The 18,290-nt window shown below is 34.2% G+C and overlaps 1 protein-coding gene across 1 annotated transcript in view; it reads right to left on the minus strand.

Moving 5' to 3' along the window:
- LOC108907133 (gonadotropin-releasing hormone II receptor) overlaps positions 1-18,290 on the minus strand; it is a 234,549-nt gene that overhangs the window by 32,283 nt on the left and 183,976 nt on the right. Inside the window, exon 7 of the mRNA XM_023454419.1 lies at positions 11,705-11,831. Within this exon, the coding sequence (XP_023310187.1) occupies positions 11,705-11,831 (127 nt within the window). The remainder of the gene's footprint in view (positions 1-11,704; positions 11,832-18,290) is intronic.

Genomic DNA, 18,290 nt, shown 5'->3' on the forward strand with positions numbered 1-18,290 from the left:
TTACTCCAATACGACCATTTTTTATCAAAGATACAGCCATTTGAAAAATCGCCGAAAATTTAGATTTTTTTTTTATCCCTTTATTTTTTCCACTAGTGTATTTATTTAAAAACTGGAAATAATTGTCTTGAAGGAAGCTAGCCTTAAAGTATGGCCCATTCTTTAGTAAATACCCTGTATATTTAATGATAAAAAGTAATTGAATCCGCGCTTTTGACATAAGTGTAGCTCCTATTACTGCGTTACTATATTTTCCATCACTCATAGCTTTTATATCTCTTATAGTTGTCAAGATCCTATACATACATCACCAAAGTAACTCGGTACGCATGAAATTCCTAAGTTTGAAGTAGCATTGGCAATACTGCATCAAATATTTATATGAATGAATTAGATGGATTTTTATATTTTTAATGGAGTAGTTTTCAGCGGTAAAATTAAATAATTGGTTTTCAGTATCAAGAGTTTGCTTCTATTTCAGTCTAATTCCCTGAACTTTTTCCTTTGTACAAAATTGATTTCTAATCCCCTAGGAAGACATACATAAAAATATAGACAAACAATAGAAGCTCGGCATATTTTATTCCAAGAAAACAGTTTGTGAAACAGAAGTGAGGGAGTCTCACTTCTGATTGCTGTGGAACGAAATTGGCAATATCTTTCAATTCGTCGCCACTTTGAACAGGTCAAGGACTACGTCCCAGGACAAATTAGATGTATCTAGTAGTAATCCTGTGATATAAATTGTAGTTTGTGGAGTTTCGACAGATGTCGTGGTGTCATGTCAAATTTAAAACTTTTACCCTACTCAATAACAGCTGATCTTATTCGAAGTTTTGCCAGTAAATGAAAAATTAAGAAAACCTTAATGGTTCCAATAACATGAAAAGCTCGTCACCTGACAAGAATTATGTTTTTTTCAAACACATAGGGTGAAAATGATATTAAATATTTATAACTGGAATTATTTTGTGCCATCCACATACAAACTTTTATTATAAAAATGCTTTATCCGCGCTATAAATAACGGGAAAAGTTCTATTCAACAAGCGTCAGCCGTCGACAAATGCCAGTTAGAGATTTTTCATATACGACGTCATTGTGTCCAATTTGTTGGATGCTTATTGCTTGTTTATTTCTCTTAACCATGCTTTTGATAAATGATGGTGAGGTGTTGCAATATGGACCTTAAATAAAATTGACATTTCAAATAATATGGTGCTAGGCAGCCAGAATCTTAACGACATATGCATCACTTTATCATTAATTTATTATGGTTATAGTTATATTGTGAGGAAAGAAAAAATAGAAGAGAAAATACTAAAATTCCAAAAAACGATATTTTGCATTTCTATGCAGTTAAGTCACTTACAATTTTCACAAGTAATTACATGGATTTTTTTATTGCTTTTATCTCCTAAATATACCGGGTGATGCATTAATAAATTGTACATACGCTAACTGGATAATCCTGGGTTAAAAATATGAAGAATTGACACATAACGCTTAGATAAAATATGGCTCCTTACGTAGGGTGTTTTATTTAAAAAAATTTAAGTGATCTTTGTCCTACCCTATCCTAACTAATGCTAGCCTATCCCAACTAATCCTAATCTAACTAGTCCTAACCTATACTAACTAATCCTAACTTATACTAACTAATCCCAACTTATACCGGACTAGTTCTGCCAGAATATTGGTTGATATTCAATAAAATGTCACATAGGATGAAAATCTATAGCCGTCGTACTAATCCTAACTAATCCTAACTGATATTAACTAACCCCTAACCCATGCTAACTAATCCTAACCTACACTAATCCTATCCCATACTAACTAGTCTTAACCTATACTAACTAGTCCTAACCTATACTAACTAATCCTAATTTATATTAACTAATCCTGACTTATATACCGGACTAGTTTTGCCACAATATTGGTTCAATAAAATGCCACGGTGAATGAAAATCATATAGTAATTCTGGAGCTCGTGACGTAATAGATGTTCATTGTACATTATACTATTATTTTATTGAATTTTTAGTAGTGACGTCTAGTTACAATACACTGATGCTTTACAATCAGGGTGGAACGGCCAAATACATAAGCGTTACTATTTCTGTTCCATATTATATAGCAGCAACGTCTCGCATTCAGTGTATGCTTGGCAGAGCTTCTCGTGACTTACAATGGCCTCACTGTTAATGTTCCCAGCAATGAAGCGGCCTGTGGTAATGGCGGGTAATATAATTATGTCTTTTAGTGTTCTATGTACCCGGTAACGACGCTGTCACGCTAACTAATCTGTAGTTATTATTTCTTTTTAAGCTCTCGTTTGTTTCACTAAAAACTTGCGAGTGACGTAAACGAACACCTCTTTTATTGAGAAAGATGTAATAGGTTTATTTTGTGGAGTATGTATACAGGCTGTTTCAGAATTTTCCAAAAACATTTTTTGAATGTACAGGGGACTCTTACAAATACAATTTTGTAAAAAAAAATCAAAATGGGCAATTCGAAAATAATTTAAAAATATATATCAGTAAATTCAACTGTTTTTGTCGCTATTGTTATTAATTAATAAAATTAATTTGTGGTTTTAATTAATAAAATAATTTGATATACCTGATGTTACAAGTGTTAAAAATTTTGTCCATCGACGTGTAAACACATTTGTGCACGTCTTACCTAGTTTCTACGAACTAACACAAATGTTGTCCTGCTTCGCCATAACACAAATGTTGTTTTGCTTCACTGTAAATTAAATGATATCCATCAACTCCGAGTTGATATACACGTAAACCATTTGTGATACTTGAAAAACTAATGTAAACACTATCGCAACAACGATAATACTAAAATCGGTTTTCAGTATTCAGAAGCGGCACGTGGGCGAGTGACGCTAGAGATTACAGTAGCCCAGCGATGTAAAGTTTGAAAATACTACTTCAATATTTTTTTTCTCGGAAACTATAAGGATTTTACAAAATTGTATTGAAATTGTAGTATTGACTACAATTTTCATGACGTATCTATTCCCAAATTTTTTTGGATAAGTTGTGAATCACCCTGTATATATTTTAACTAGTAAGGAAGCTAGTGGCAATAAAAAAAGACTTGTGAATCGAACCCTACAGAAGAACTAGCATAAAAAAGTTGTGAAATCTCAGTTTTAAAAACTGTAGGCGTAAGACTTATGCCTGGTGGCAGAGGAATAAAAAACTCAGAGGTCACACAAAAAAATATTATCAAAGGAGCACTAACTCTTTCAGAGTTGGACGATGTAATGGATTTTCCGTTTCTGATAAATACTTGGGTATAACGTACAGTCGTCGAGAGGCACATAAGCGAGTTGGAGCAAATAAACTATACTCTATTTATTTCCTCAGGGCTCCAGTGAGGCTTTGTACAGGGTGTCCCAGCTAGAACGGAACTGAACTGAGCTGAAATGGTAATTTCTTCAGAATAGCTTTACATGTTAAAATACTCCTTATCTGTATGCGCTGAAATTTTTCATTTCGTAGACGTGGCTGCCAATTTGCCATACTTGGCAATAAGGATAACTTTAGAATATGCACTATATGTCACAGTTTCTACTCCATAGCTATCTTTATATTCGTATGCTGCATAATATTGCATATTCATTTCGCCTTTTTATCATTTTTTTAAATGTCGTGTTGCCAGTTACCGGATTTCCCAGCCAGTTCTAGGGACTTTTTGGTAAAAATTCTCATCATCTATTTAAATGTAAATAAAAGGTACAAATCAATAAATACAGGGTGGCCAAATGAAATCGAAACAGAGCCATTTTCAGGAACTGCGTCAAGATTGTAGGACAGGGGGACATTCTTTACTGGTATTTTTGACTCCGCCACTTTCACGCCCAAGCAAGTGTAAGCATCACCCCAAAATATTTAAATGGCATTGGGAGTAAGTCTTTCTTCTTTTTCATTTAAAAGCTCTTACAATTTTCTTTGCAACATACTTTAAATTTTATAACTAAGCCCAATACTATTAAGAATTTTGATTTTAAAGTTGAAACTTATGTACAAACAATTAGTAACGGTAAAAATGTCAGTCATTCGCGTTAAGTACGCCAATGGTGTAAATTTAGTATTTCTTGCGTTACATTGGTTTTTGGCGATTTGTTATCACTTTCGTAAAAAAAAAACACAATTGTAAAAAACAGAAATGAATGCTACACACACAATGAACGTAAAATTAGTGGATTCCAAATTATTTTCTAGTATTATTTGGAAGCGTTGGTTGGTAGTTTATTTAATTGTTCCATTGCGGAAAGGGTAGATATCATTTCGCTTTACTTTATGAACAATAAATGTGCGAATAGAACAGCTCAGCTATTTAATGAACAACATCAAGATCGACATGTCAGGAGGAAGTATGTTCTAGAGTTAGTAAAAAAATTTCAAGAGACAGGGAACGTAGCCAATAAAAAACGAGAAATTGAAAAACCTATAGTTAATGAAGCTAGTGAAGTTGCAGTTTTGGGACAAGTTCATCTTGATCCTACATTAAGTACGAGGCAGCTGGCATCTGTGTCTGGGATCAATCGAACTAGCACACAAACCATTTTGAAGAATAAATTCCATCCATACAAAATACATTTAGTCCAGGAACTTCATGAGGATGATTATAACCGCCGTTTGCAATTTTGCGAAATAATGAGTGAGCGAGCAGGGAACGATCAACAGTTCCTTTTTAACGTCTGTTTTTCTGATGAATGCAGTTTTTTCTTGAACGGGACGGTAAATCGTCACAATTGTCGCTATTGGTCCGATTCAAACCCCAGTTTTTCACGAGATGCATACACAGCAACCGGAAAAATTAAATGTATAATAATAATAATAATATCTCTACTCCTCATTCTAACTACGAGAGTTAGCCTAGAAGTCGGAGACTTGTGCGGGAGAGGAGGCGGCATATTATTATTAAGCAGGCCGCATTTGCGCCCAGGAACGACTTATCTTGGTAAGGCCTAACCACCATTCAGTGCAGGAATGAGGAAAACCTGGAAAACCTCATTAATTAGGGGGGTGGTCAAATGCCAACCGGTGTCAATCTCTCACATTGACCCAAGCCAACATTCTTCCACCCTACCATACCTGCACAGAGGGTGCCAATCCTCAGTACAAGCATAGCTAATCTACGGTCTACCGGCCGCGGGATTCGAAACCCGGGCAGATAGCAGACATCGATTTAAGTACTGACGCCTTAAACCGTGGGCTGGAATTTTCGGTGACCGGCTGGTGGGTCCTTTTTTCTACCTGGTAATTTGACTGGCCTAATGTAGTTGCTATTACGGGATGACGCTATTGACCCTGCCTTGACTGATATTACTGAAAATGTTCCAGAGTATGATGATCATTTGATTTTTCAACAGGACAGTGCTCCTCCGCATTATGCGTTAATTGTCCATCAGTATTTAGACCAACGTTTTCTACGGAACTGGATTGGGAGAAGAGGCAGCATTGAGTGGCCTCCACGATCACTATATTTATCGCCCCTTGATTTCTTTTTGTGGGGATACCTAAAAAGTAAAATCTATAAAACACAGCCAGCGTCGCTGGAAGATTTGCGTCAAGGAATCGTCGACGAATGCCGTCGAATCACTCGGAATGTGCGCGAACGTTTCGAACAAAATCTTTATTCTTGTTTCTTGTATGGAAGCGGGCGGTCATCAGTTTGAACATTTAATCAACTAATCATAAGTAAACAACTAAACATAATGTAAATTTTAAAATGTAAATTTTTTCAAAGTATTGGGCGGAATTATAAAATTTAAAGTCTGTTGTAAAGAGAATTGTAAGATCTTTCAAAAGAAATATTACTCAAGCCCCAATGCCATTTAAATATTTTGGAGTGATGCTTACCCTTGCTTGGCGGAGTCAAAAATACCGGCAAAGAATGTCCCCCTTTAATCTAAAATCGACAGGTCTGAGCGTTTTTCTACAATCTTGACGCAGTTCCTGAAAATGGCTCTGTTTCGTTTTAATTTGGCCACTCTGTATATGAATTCGCTTTAGAAAAAGAAATAGGAAGCCTTTGCTAGAAATACAATTTTAAATGTAATGTTTATCAAAGCCAACAAAAACGTTGGTATAATAACTGAAAATTTTTCAGAGAAGTAAATATTTTTAAACCAGTGATATTTTTAGTGTTTTATTAATTTCATTGTATTTAAAAAATAGTACTTTTTGTGACATACACACCTACGTAAAATATTGGAATTATATTCGACTTATTCAAATATATCGTAGACTAAAAATAGTGATAATAACTGCTTTTTTTTCAAATAAACTGAAACTCATATTTTTTTTTTTGGAAAGTGATACAATTTTTTTATTTTCAACATTACATATCTCTAAAACAAAGTGTTTCGGGACTCATGTTTAAAGGATCGTTTTTTCTTATTTGTGAAGCAGAATCCACCATTATATTTGGAGTATATCATTAACACCTTGTATAATAAATAGATATAACAATAATAGCCTTGGCGACAGTATATTAAAAGAGACACTTCTGGATTTTATAAAGTATTAATAATTTAAACAACAAGTTTCCCAAACACATCTCCATGTATAGTAAAGATACGTTTGAACTTTTACGCGACGACAATCAAAATTAAATTGATCACAGCCTACTATTTTCGTGGTTTAATCCTTGGATACATGAGTACACATTTAACAGAGTCGCCCTGTATGTAACGCTGTCGTTCTTTAATCCTTTGGGACGCGTAGATCACACGCTAGCTCTTTAATGTATTTAAAGTTTTTGCACTTTCCAGTTTAATTTCCGCTAGAGTACTGCAAGTAGGTATAATTTGTTCCTTGACATAGTAGACATACGACATACCAGGTAGTACACAACTACATATCCGAAAAATGCAGGTGTACTCTATATTCCATCCACATATCATTAACAGAAATGCTTTTGGATTATATAGGTATTCCAAAATCAAACATATATAAGCAATTCGGTGTCACCATTGCAAGCCCGCATTATTTGCAAAACAAATATTCGAATCGTGTCTACTTCTTTCTCGTCATAACGAAATAACCTCCATCACTTTTCCTCCTGTTTTGACATTTAAGCGTTGTATACAGAAATAAGACTCATAAATGGAAACTGGCACAAATGAAGGCAGTTGTTCCTGAATATCCCTGTAAGTAATTTTCTGCTAGAAGATAGCCCTAATAAAGTGAGACCTTTTCATGACACATCTCTATAGTAGATATAGATATTTGGAACTGTATCTTTGGAACAACTGCTTAAAATAACAATTGCAAGTGCAGAAGATTGGCAAAGGTGTATAAATCACGTACAGAAAGAAGAGCGGAATTTGGATATTTAAGTCGAGTAAACTGTAATCCACTGGTAGTGTCAGTAACAGTGACAGCGATTGTAGCAGGGTTAATAAAGGTATGGCATCAGAGATCAGTTTTTCTTTAAGATTTTTAATTTATTTATCGTTTGTCTTACTTTTGGAAACATTTATTTTTAATTTTACTAAAACAAAGTCTGCAGCCCTATATTTTTTCAGCTACATTGTTTGTTGATGGTCAGTATCTGCCTAGAGTGAGTAATGTATCTGAAAGACGGAAGTCAAATTCCGTTACCTTTCTATTCTGTACCTCCGAGCTAAACTGTATTAACTCCACTTTTTTACAAAAAAACAGTATTAACTTAAACCTGTTTAAATAAAACTAGTATGTATAGACTCAGCTAATCTCTTTTAGCCATCTGACAAAAAACAATAAAAGCGCTATGTACAACTAATTGAGATTAAATTTTATAAACAGCTCTCCTCTCTAAATGGGAGTTAATACAGTTTAGCTCTGAGGTACTGATATAAGATTTTGAATAATAAGGAATCTAATATGCGAAGATATACTGTAAGTTACTAATTTCCATATCCGTTGAATTTATGCTCAACATTTACATGTTTTCGAAGTTAAACATTACGGTACTAATTTAGAAACGGGATATTCGGTTCATCAAATGATTATATCAATTATTCTGAAATTGAATCCCCCTGTTCAAGTATTAATCAAATTGAAGAGTGTTACTCCGAACCTCAATGACTTTGGTGTCTATGTCTATGTCTATGTAGGTATACATATATTGTTATATGATTCTGAGATATTTTTATACCGTTATTTAAGCTACTTTACTTCGTGTCTCTTGTTTTACATTTACATACACTAATGCAAAAAATTAAAGGGTTAAAAGATTTTCCGAAATTTTTCAGTGATTTTTTAAAGATTTTATTTAGCTGAAAAATGGTCTTATCGGGAATTAAAAAATATAATTTTGAAGCTCTAAGATTTAGATCTTTCTAAATTTTCTTTAATAATTTTGAAAATTTTCTTTTTTTTCTTAGTCCACAGAGTTGGAAAATTTTTTTCAGCTAAGCCATTGCATGGACCAGATAGCTTGTGTATATTCAGCTCCAATTTCCTTTTTTAAAATTTCGACACGACCATTTTTCATCGAAATATCGGACTTTTAACGTTTTTTGTCTTCAATCATCGATATCTCGGCATGGTCGTACAGATAATTGAAGAGCAGTTTCGAAAACTGGAATAAATTTTGTAACTTTTTGAAAAAATTGTTTTCGTCTTTTACACGAATTATAGAAAACAGAAAAAAAGGTAATTTATGGTTTTTTCGAAAATTGACGGCTAAATTAGAAATATTCACGAAATGACTAATCTCAAGCATGACTTTTATAGTTCGATATACCCAGAAGAACCCTGTGAAGTTCCATCTCGATCTAGTGAACCGTTTCTTCGTTTCAAACAGTCAAGCTTTTGAAAAAAATTAATGGGTCACGTTTTTTGAGCTTAAACACATAATCATGATTAAAATGGAAAAAATTTTTTTTTTAGGTTTTCTCACATTTTTACCCCAAATAACGTTTAATTAAATTGATGAAAAAAAAAATCGAAAAATTTTCGAAACCTTCCGGTCATTGAAGAAAACAAAATCCAGCACGATTCGACTTTTTCGTCCTATGCTTCTGTTCATCAACTTTTAATTAAATTAAAATTAGTTGATGACATGACGACCCAAACTAGATTTCGACCCCGATTCATACCGTTTTTTGAGACAAATTTTTAATTGATTTTTGTGCAGATTTTTTCAAAATTATCCTTTTTCCTCTGAAAAAAAAAATATGTTTTTTATATTCAACAATTTAAACGTTATTTGCGGTAAATGTGAGAAAACCTCAGAAACTTTTTTTTTCATTTTAATCATGTATATGAAGTGTTTAAGCTCGAAAAACGCGACTATTTAATTTTTTTCAACAGTTTGACTGAAGAAACAAAGAAACGGTTCGCTAGATCGAGATGAAACCACAGGGTTCTTCTGGGTACCTATATCGAACTGTAACAGTCATGCTTAACATTAGTTATTTCGTGAATAATTCTAATTTAGCCGTCAATTTTCTAAAAAACCATAAATTACCCCTTTTTCCTGTTTGGCATTGGTTTATTTGTATCTACACTTCTTAGTTCTTATTCTATAATGGAGCAATCATAGTTTCCTGCTATCGAAATATCATATTTAACTGAATTTACCGTTATCCTAAGGTTTAGTTAAATATACTTATTTTGGCCGCAAGAAACTATGGTAGTTCCATGTACAGAAATATTGGCACACCCTGTATCTAACCTTCTCCAAAAAAACAACACGCACACCTCAGCATAATGACAAATCCATCACATTCGGAAGACATTCAACCCAATGATTTTAAATAAATTCATGTCAGTTACATCTCGTTCATAGATTTGTTATGGTTCCGACAGAGAACAGTTCTAGGACGATTCAAGTTAGCTGACCATTCTATTTACGAGAACAACTAAGCGAGGACATACTGACAATTTAATTGGGTGACAATTCTGAATCCTTCTAGGATTGCCCGATGTCAGAACCAAAACAAGCCTCACGTTTTTCAATTGTTACGGCGATTGTATCAGACGTGTTTGTTCCCGACGTGTCGTCAACTGTTTGTATCCGTATATCCCAGAGGTAAAATATGATTGATGTGCGTAATATTCAATTTCCGTGCTTTTCCACTGTTAGTACATCATAAGGAAACCGAACGATCGAACAAAAGTTACAAAGTCGTTCTTCAACAAAAACTTTTTTAATAAAATAGGCCAGTGATGACCTGGGACTTAATGAAGCCAGAAATTCATCGTAAATCCTCCTTAAAACGTGACTGGGAGAACGTTTCAATTTTTTATGTAGCCCAGTTGTATTATACAGGGTGTCCCTGTTTGGAATGCCTTAAACGAAATTAATTAAATTAATCTCACGCCAAAAATTTCATACAAACAAATGTGTAATTTTTTAGGTGGATCATAATTTCATTCAGTGTATGGAATAATATGTTTTGATATAATTCCTTAAAGAGTGGTTCGATAATTTTTATATCTCAATTATTCCTGAAACGTTAGTATGTGCTGAACTTGATTGATTCGACGGAAATATGATTTTATTATTGAACTTGCTGGTTCTATTGAAAGTTTAAGGTACATAAAACGACTGTTCACACCACCCTCACTTAACGGTTATAAAATACCGGTGATTGATGAAATTTCATGCGGAAATATAAAATTTACAGAATATAAAACACCACCAAACGCGCGAACCTTTAACAAACACTGGTTTCTTTGGGTATTTAAGAAGTTTCAACGTGACGATGTTGATCGCAACGTTTTGACAGCAAAAGTAGCAAAGTTTTATGTTTTCCATGTTCCTGAAAAGTTTAGCTTATATTTAGAAAGAAATTGATAATTTAACAGAGTAAGTAAAGGAAAATTTCATCGATTGTCAAGAAAATTTGAAGAAGTTTATATAAAAATCGCACTAGACATTTATTCCTTTGAAATCGGTCTTAACTGCTTTCTTGTCTAAACAAATTGGTTTTGGAAAATCGAATAAAAAACTTGTGTGACAAGAAGTAGAATATAAAGTCTCTATTTGCCTCTGATTTATTATTATCAGTAATTTATTGTAGTTGGTGCTGATATGTTGTTTCATTTGTTTAAGTATATTCTTGATAATTTATTTTTTGATTATATTACATAATAAATGTGATATCGAGTAACACTCAATCGACTGTTTTTATTCTATAAGAAAGGAATTGTTGCAATAAATTCCATTGGAAAAATGCCAAGCCAGATAGCTTTCTACTTAAAATTGTCAGGTTTTAAAACCAACACATGACACTGTTTCAAACGGACGTAGCACAGGGATATGTGGTAAATTCGGGGAAAAATAAGATTGGACTAGCGAAGAAAATCAGTGGTGTTGAAAATTCGATTGACATTGACGAATCAACAGCAGCAGGACACTCGATGAACTTCTCTACTAACACATCCGTCCTGTATCACGTATTAAAATTGAAAATGTTACCAACTCGACAATAATAATTCAGGTTAGCAGACATAAACATTGACATGTTTTAAGATATTTATTTTCGTTCATTTTCTTATATAATTTCTTTGTATTATTCTGTATATTTTTACAATAAAATGAGTGTAACTTTACTTAAGTACTGCACGGTTGTAGATAAACATTGTTAGTTAACCTTTAAGTTAAATGACTTTCTTGTCTTCGCAAATACACTAAGTTGTTTAATTTAATTAAAAAAAAAACTTGTATTATTACTTACCAAATGCTCATGACTTGATACGGTGTCCAACATACGAAGAAGACTAATACTATGATTATTGTCATTTTTAGCGTCCTAATTTTAGCTTTGCCTAGGAATGGCAAACTTGATCTCGTGATGCTGTCCGCTGAAACAAAACAATAATCAATATCTCCAACAAACACTATTGTAAAAAGAATATCCAACTCGTTCACCAGACTTAACCGCTCTAGACGTTAATGTACGTAATATAAATTTAACGCTAGTTATTATTTATAAAGTGATGTGAATATTAGTACACTGTTGTTAAAAAATCATTAAAATTATATTCTGAAATATTTTTAGGCGATAGATATACAGGGTGATTCACAACTTATCAAAAAAAAATTGGGAATAGGTGCCTCATGAAAATTGGAGTCAATATCGTAAAAAAAGTCCTTATAGTTTCCGAGAAAAAAATTATTGTGGTTGTAGTATTTACAACCCTTACATTGCTAGAGGACTAATCTCTAGCGTCATTCGCGCTCTCTCTTTCCGCGTAGCCCCAGGTGATTCCGAATAGTGTTTACACTAGTTTTCAAGTGTCATAAATGCCTAATATATACGAACATATTCCTTTGTTCCTTTATCCGTATGAGACAGCGACTGTTTCGAGTTTGTTTATGTAACAGAGAGTTTGTCAGAGCCCACAGAGAAAGATCCATTACTTTCATCCCTAAGATTTACCCTTCTAGTGTTGCTACATTAAACCAGTATTCCATCTAGTGTGATTGCTGAATTCACTAACTTTTCGGAAAATAAAAAAAAAACAAATGAACGGTTTTGCCACCGCCAACCAATTAAATCAAATGACGGCAGTGTAAACTAAAACTATATATACATGGAGTTCAAAATCTCAAATGGGTACATCATTCGACAGAAAAAGCTTTATTTTGTTTAATTAATCTGTGCTTTAATCTTTTGTAGCCTGTATTTACTATCGACCGCTTTGAATGATGTTTAACGTGACCATTTGCTTTTATCGGGTTCGTAGGGGATTTCTGGGAAATTTTCAAAACTTTTGTGAAAATTACGTTTACCGCTCTGCGTTTTTCGTAGCATCTGGGTTCCCTTGTCTTTGGTTATATGGTTTTGGTGGGATTATTTTGCGTGAATGATTTGTGGAAGGCTTAAATTGGAAGCTGGAGTGAATTTCCGAAATTTCCACTCGAGATTCGTACTACCACACCTGGAATATCCCAATGAACAAAACAACGCGTATTACACGCGGGTCAAAGGTGCCCTTATCATAATACAGCGTATTCAAGCATTAGTACCAGCGCATTAGTCATTACGGGTCTTTGAATGTTTGGACCAAGACTGCTTGCCAACTCGTAGGGATGATTTTCAGTATGTCGAATTTCTACGAAATGATGTTCCTGGACTTTTGAAGAAGAAATGCCATTAGTTATTTAAAAAAATGTGATTGTGGCACGATGATGCGTCCTCTCATCTCTGAGAAAATGTTCGAGATTACCTTAATGAAGTTCAGGATATAGGTACGATGGATTGGACGAGAAGGGCTAGTACCAGTCACCAGATTTAAACTCTCTTGACCTTTTTTATGAAGAATGAAGAGTATTGTACTGAAATCAAAACTATTTCTATGATGTACGTGAATTTATTACAGCTGCTACCAATAATAATAATTTACGACTGCAAGATCAAGCATAATTATTTCAGCAAGCATTATTGGACCAGATGTGTCCAAATGTGTTTACACGAGTAGGTATATGTATATAATGTTGAAGATTCTAAAGTCAATCCTACTCATTGGATCCCCAGTTATATGAAATCGGTAACCACCCGTTACATTTTAATTGAACAAAACGTCCTTAAATATTCATCCTGTGGGGATACAGTCAGTTACAAACACTGAACCCATCCATCTGTGATTCCACCTTTAAGATGAGTGGTTCAATTAAAAAGGACAATTTAGGCTACGCAAATGCTTCATTAGATATCACATTCTAATGAATCAAACATACCTCTGGTACCTAACGACGTAAAAAACGACTAAAAATATTTTTTAAAGCAAGGAATATCGAGGGCTTACATACCACTGATTTCATATAAATACCAAAAATTATCATATATGGTAATGGTACCAAAATATCGTAAGCACTGGCGATATAAATACTAAGGTGATTCTTTTTATGGAAATTTACAGAGTAATATTGAAAAAACCAAAACAAAGATTTTTGGTGCGGAAGAATACTGTTTTAACATTTATTTTGATAGATTTTGTAAAAGTTATTTTTTTAATTTGTTTGAATCAGCTTTTATAATTTCAAAAAAGAGTAAAAACATGTGAAAATTCGATAAGTTACTAATGATTTTTTTTAATTCTGCAAAAGCCATTTGGTAGGACTCTTCGATGGCGTCAATTAATACGTCAATTGTAATTTTTCTAAAGCAAATTGTAAGTGTCAATAAATATAGCAACGTATTAGGTAACTTTGCTGAAATGTTTGAATAAGCTGTACATAATTTAACACAAATTCTCATTGAAAATCAAATCATTATAGACCAACATGGGTTTATTCACGATAGGTCTATAGTAATTAGTTCCTTTCATACGTACGAATTAACGTTAGTTACATCTATTTTTTTAAAGCTTTCGAGAGACTTAATCATGGTATTTTACTAAATAAGCTTCAGCATACTAGTTTAACTTATTTACTCTTAACTTTTGTCATTTATTATTCAAGTAACAGAAGTGGAGTATCATGATTCCAGGTCTGTAGAAATTTAGACTGGTTCTGGGGTACCACAGGGTTCCATCCTTGGCCCCCTTTTTTCATTATATGTTGATGATATCGGTTTGTATAGTTTATAAGTTCAATGATTCTATTAAGAAAGAATACTATTTCATATTGATTGTTCGATATCTACAAAATTATTGGGTTTTCAAAATTTAAGTGTAAAACGTAATTTGCTTAGAATTATAGAGAGATGTGGAAAAACTACTTTCTAACGCCCCTGAAAACAAATAATTTCTTTTGACCTAGCATTATCTACAATTTGTTTTGGAAAATCCCACTTGTGGTGTGGTAATTATTCTTCATTGTTTATTTCTTCTGGATAAACTGTTGTTTGTTACATGTGACCTCAGAAACGATAGTCTAGTGGATACAGATCTGGCGTTCTAGTGGGCCACTCAACATAACCGCGTCTGTTTATCCACCTTCCATTGAAATGGTGATCTAACCATTCTACTGCAACTTGCAGTATCGTTCGTGCTGCTCGAGCAATCATAATGAAAATGCTAATCTTCGCACTTCATCTCCTGGTTGTAAGTGATGGACACGCTGATAATGGTGTAATGTTTTTCTGAGTAAAGTTCGCTAATTGTAAGCGAAGTTTTGAGAAACTTGTAGACGTGTTCTTCTTATACTAAAAGTTGAGGTCAAGCACTGTATCAGTTACTTCTTCTTCTTTTTATGTCACACTATATCACATATTTACACTACCAGCATGACGACTAGCAGTCGAATTCTTTGACAGCAACGGCCTTCTGTTACGTTCTAAAATTTTAAATTTATCTTTGAAATCTTTAATCTTCGATATTTGAATGTCCCAGAAAATTTACATGAAAACCTCGTTGAATAATACAAGTATTACTTCACTCACAATCAACTATCCCATCTCCCAATTACCATCGAGAACGTTACAACTATCGAGTAATCAAGCAGTTGTTTGTGCAGAAACAACTGTATTAAGTCTAGCCGGAAGGGAAGACATTAATCACTCGTATAGAGGACCGTTAAGTTTTGTTGCTCAAGAATTAGATGCACTGCGATACTGCTTTAGTTTACTCTGAACCTCTCCGATTGTTTGTCTTCGCCTGTTGTCCGGGTGAATTACTTCCGTTTTACAGTGAAATTGAACAGGGGGATCTATTAGACAAATGTATGGCATAATTATTAATATAATATACGGGAGGAAAATTGTGTTGACGCAAAAAGTTTTCTTTAATATAGCAGTAAATCCAAGTTGTGTAGTTTCGTGACGGTCCATTAGTTTGGAATTACAATAGCCGGGAGTTCTGTTACTATCAGCGAATAGTTCGTATATAGTTTGAAATTTCACACCAACGCTGATAGATTAGACATCAGCCGTTGCAATTGACTCCGAAGGAAAGCTGTACATGGAACATATCACACATCTTTGGAAAAGCACATAGTTTCCTGTAACATCGGTCAAATCGCACGATAACTTCAGATGTGGAAACTGGCTTTTTCAATAAAAAAAATTCCTTTCCGTTATCCATTTATTGAGAAGGGAAGGCTTATGTGAATCATTCTGAATACATATTGCTCTTACCACCTTTCTCTAAAATTTCTCCTATTAATTCTTTTAATAATTAAGATTTTTCATGGCTTACATTAATGAGATTGTGAATTACCTTAACACACATGATCTATTCAACAGATTCTACAGGGTGTTAAAAAAAGAGTGTAAAATATTTAAAGAGGTAATAGTATGAACCAAAATAAGCAGAAAAGTCTCAATAAACATGGGTCCGCAAAGTAACGGTTGCGGAGATATGGAATGTTTTATGTTTTTTAGCCCCTTTTTTTATTTTGCAAAAACGTTGTGTATTTTCTTATAATAGTTGGTTGATGTTTAGTGAAATAAACAGTACGTATTTGACAGTTGTTCTCAGTGCACAAGTTTTCTTTCGCTATGGCTGGTTACTCTAACGCAGAATTAACAGACATGCATTTCATGTATGGTCGTGCTAATGGGAACGCCACCGAAGCGCGACGTCTTTATGTTGACGCTTATCCAAATCGCCAGATTCCTTCACAACGCATGTTTGGAAGAATTCACCAAAGATTGCGTGATACCGGTTCCTTGAGCAAACAGTGCCATTTATCCGGAAGACCAAGGTCGGTATCCACTCCTAGAGCAGAAGAAGAAATTCTAGCACTGGTAGAGCAGAATCCAGGTACGAGTGTGCGGAGAATATCAGCCGAGGTAGGAATTAGTGGTCCTCTTGTTTGGAGAATCCTTCACGAGCAACTGCTTTATCCATACCATGTGCAACGAGTACAGGCCTTAAATCCAATAAATGATCATCAAGCACGTTTGGTTTTTTGCCGCTGGTTTCTACGTCATGATGCTGAAGACCCTCGTTTTCTTGCAAACATTCTTTTTACTGATGAGGCCGGGTTCACAAGAAATGGAGTGTTTAATTTTCACAATACGCATATTTGGGCCGACGAAAATCCTCATGCTCTAATAGAATCTGGACATCAGGCACGTTTTTCATTAAACATTTGGATGGGTATTGTAGGTGACAGGTTTCTAGGTCCTGTTGTTTTACCAAACCGATTAACAGGCGCTGCTTACCTCAACTTTCTGCAGAACACACTGTATGAGTTTTTGGAAGACATTCCTTTGAATCAGAGGCAACAAATGTGGTTCCAGCATGATGGTGCTCCAGCTCATTTTTCCATGGCCGTTAGAGAGCATTTACACCAAACTTTTCCACATAGATGGGTAGGAAGGGCCGGACCTGTTTTATGGCCTCCAAGATCGCCTGATCTGAACCCTCTAGATTTCTTTGTTTGGGGATATTTGAAGACATTAGTGTATGGTACTCCTGTAAATAGCCTGGAAGAGCTGCAGCTACGGATTAATCAAAAGTGTCAAGAAATCCAAACCAAGGAGGGTGTTTTCGAAAGAGTTCGAATATCGTTGAGACGAAGATGTCGTGCCTGCTTGGAAATGGACGGAGGGCACTTTGAACATCTTCTGTAACTTTGTTTTTTGTTTGTTAAAAGCTTCCTTTGTCGGTTTATTCCTAATAAAATAAAATGTTTGAAAAACGAATAGTGGTCCATATCTCCGCAACCGTTACTTTGCGGACCCATGTTTATTAAGACTTTTCTGCTTATTTTGGTTCATACTATTACCTCCTGAAATATTTTACACTCTTTTTTAACACCCTGTATATAAAAGGTAAACAAGAAGAAGAAGAATAGACAGAATAAGAATATTAAGAAAATGAGAAAGATGTGGAGGAAACAATTAGAAGCAAAAGAAAGCAAGTGCTCTACTGATTGTGAGACTGGTTACCTGAGAGCAAGAAGTGACGTTCAACAGTATTTACAGGAGCAGTTAATATCGATTAAAAAATTCATTTTGGTACGCTGAATTTAATCAGGAAATTTGCATAAAGTTTACTTTGATTCTAACAGCGTTAATCGTCCATAATTTTGACGCTCCTGCAGGCAACTTAGCCCCTGTAATTGTTTCATATTTAATACAAATATGCCTTTCGGGAACAGGGATTAACGAGGCCTCTAATAATAAAGTGTTAGAGCGACTTATTTCGAAAGTTGAATCCCTACTATGTGGAAAGTAATTCCCTGCGCGAAACCACTGAAATTTATTGAATTGCTTACAACGCGACGGTCCAAAAACTGTGTGAAATTCTTATTTGAAAGCATGCGTTTTGTGAAGGTGCAAATGATTTTACCACAGAATTTCGTTTGTTGAAACCATAACATATTAAAATTACAAGGAACAGCAAATAGACCTAGTTTTGTTCCAATAT

This window comes from Anoplophora glabripennis, unplaced genomic scaffold (assembly GCF_000390285.2).
Source record: "Anoplophora glabripennis isolate ALB-LARVAE unplaced genomic scaffold, Agla_2.0 scaffold310, whole genome shotgun sequence".
NCBI lineage: Eukaryota > Metazoa > Arthropoda > Insecta > Coleoptera > Cerambycidae > Anoplophora > Anoplophora glabripennis.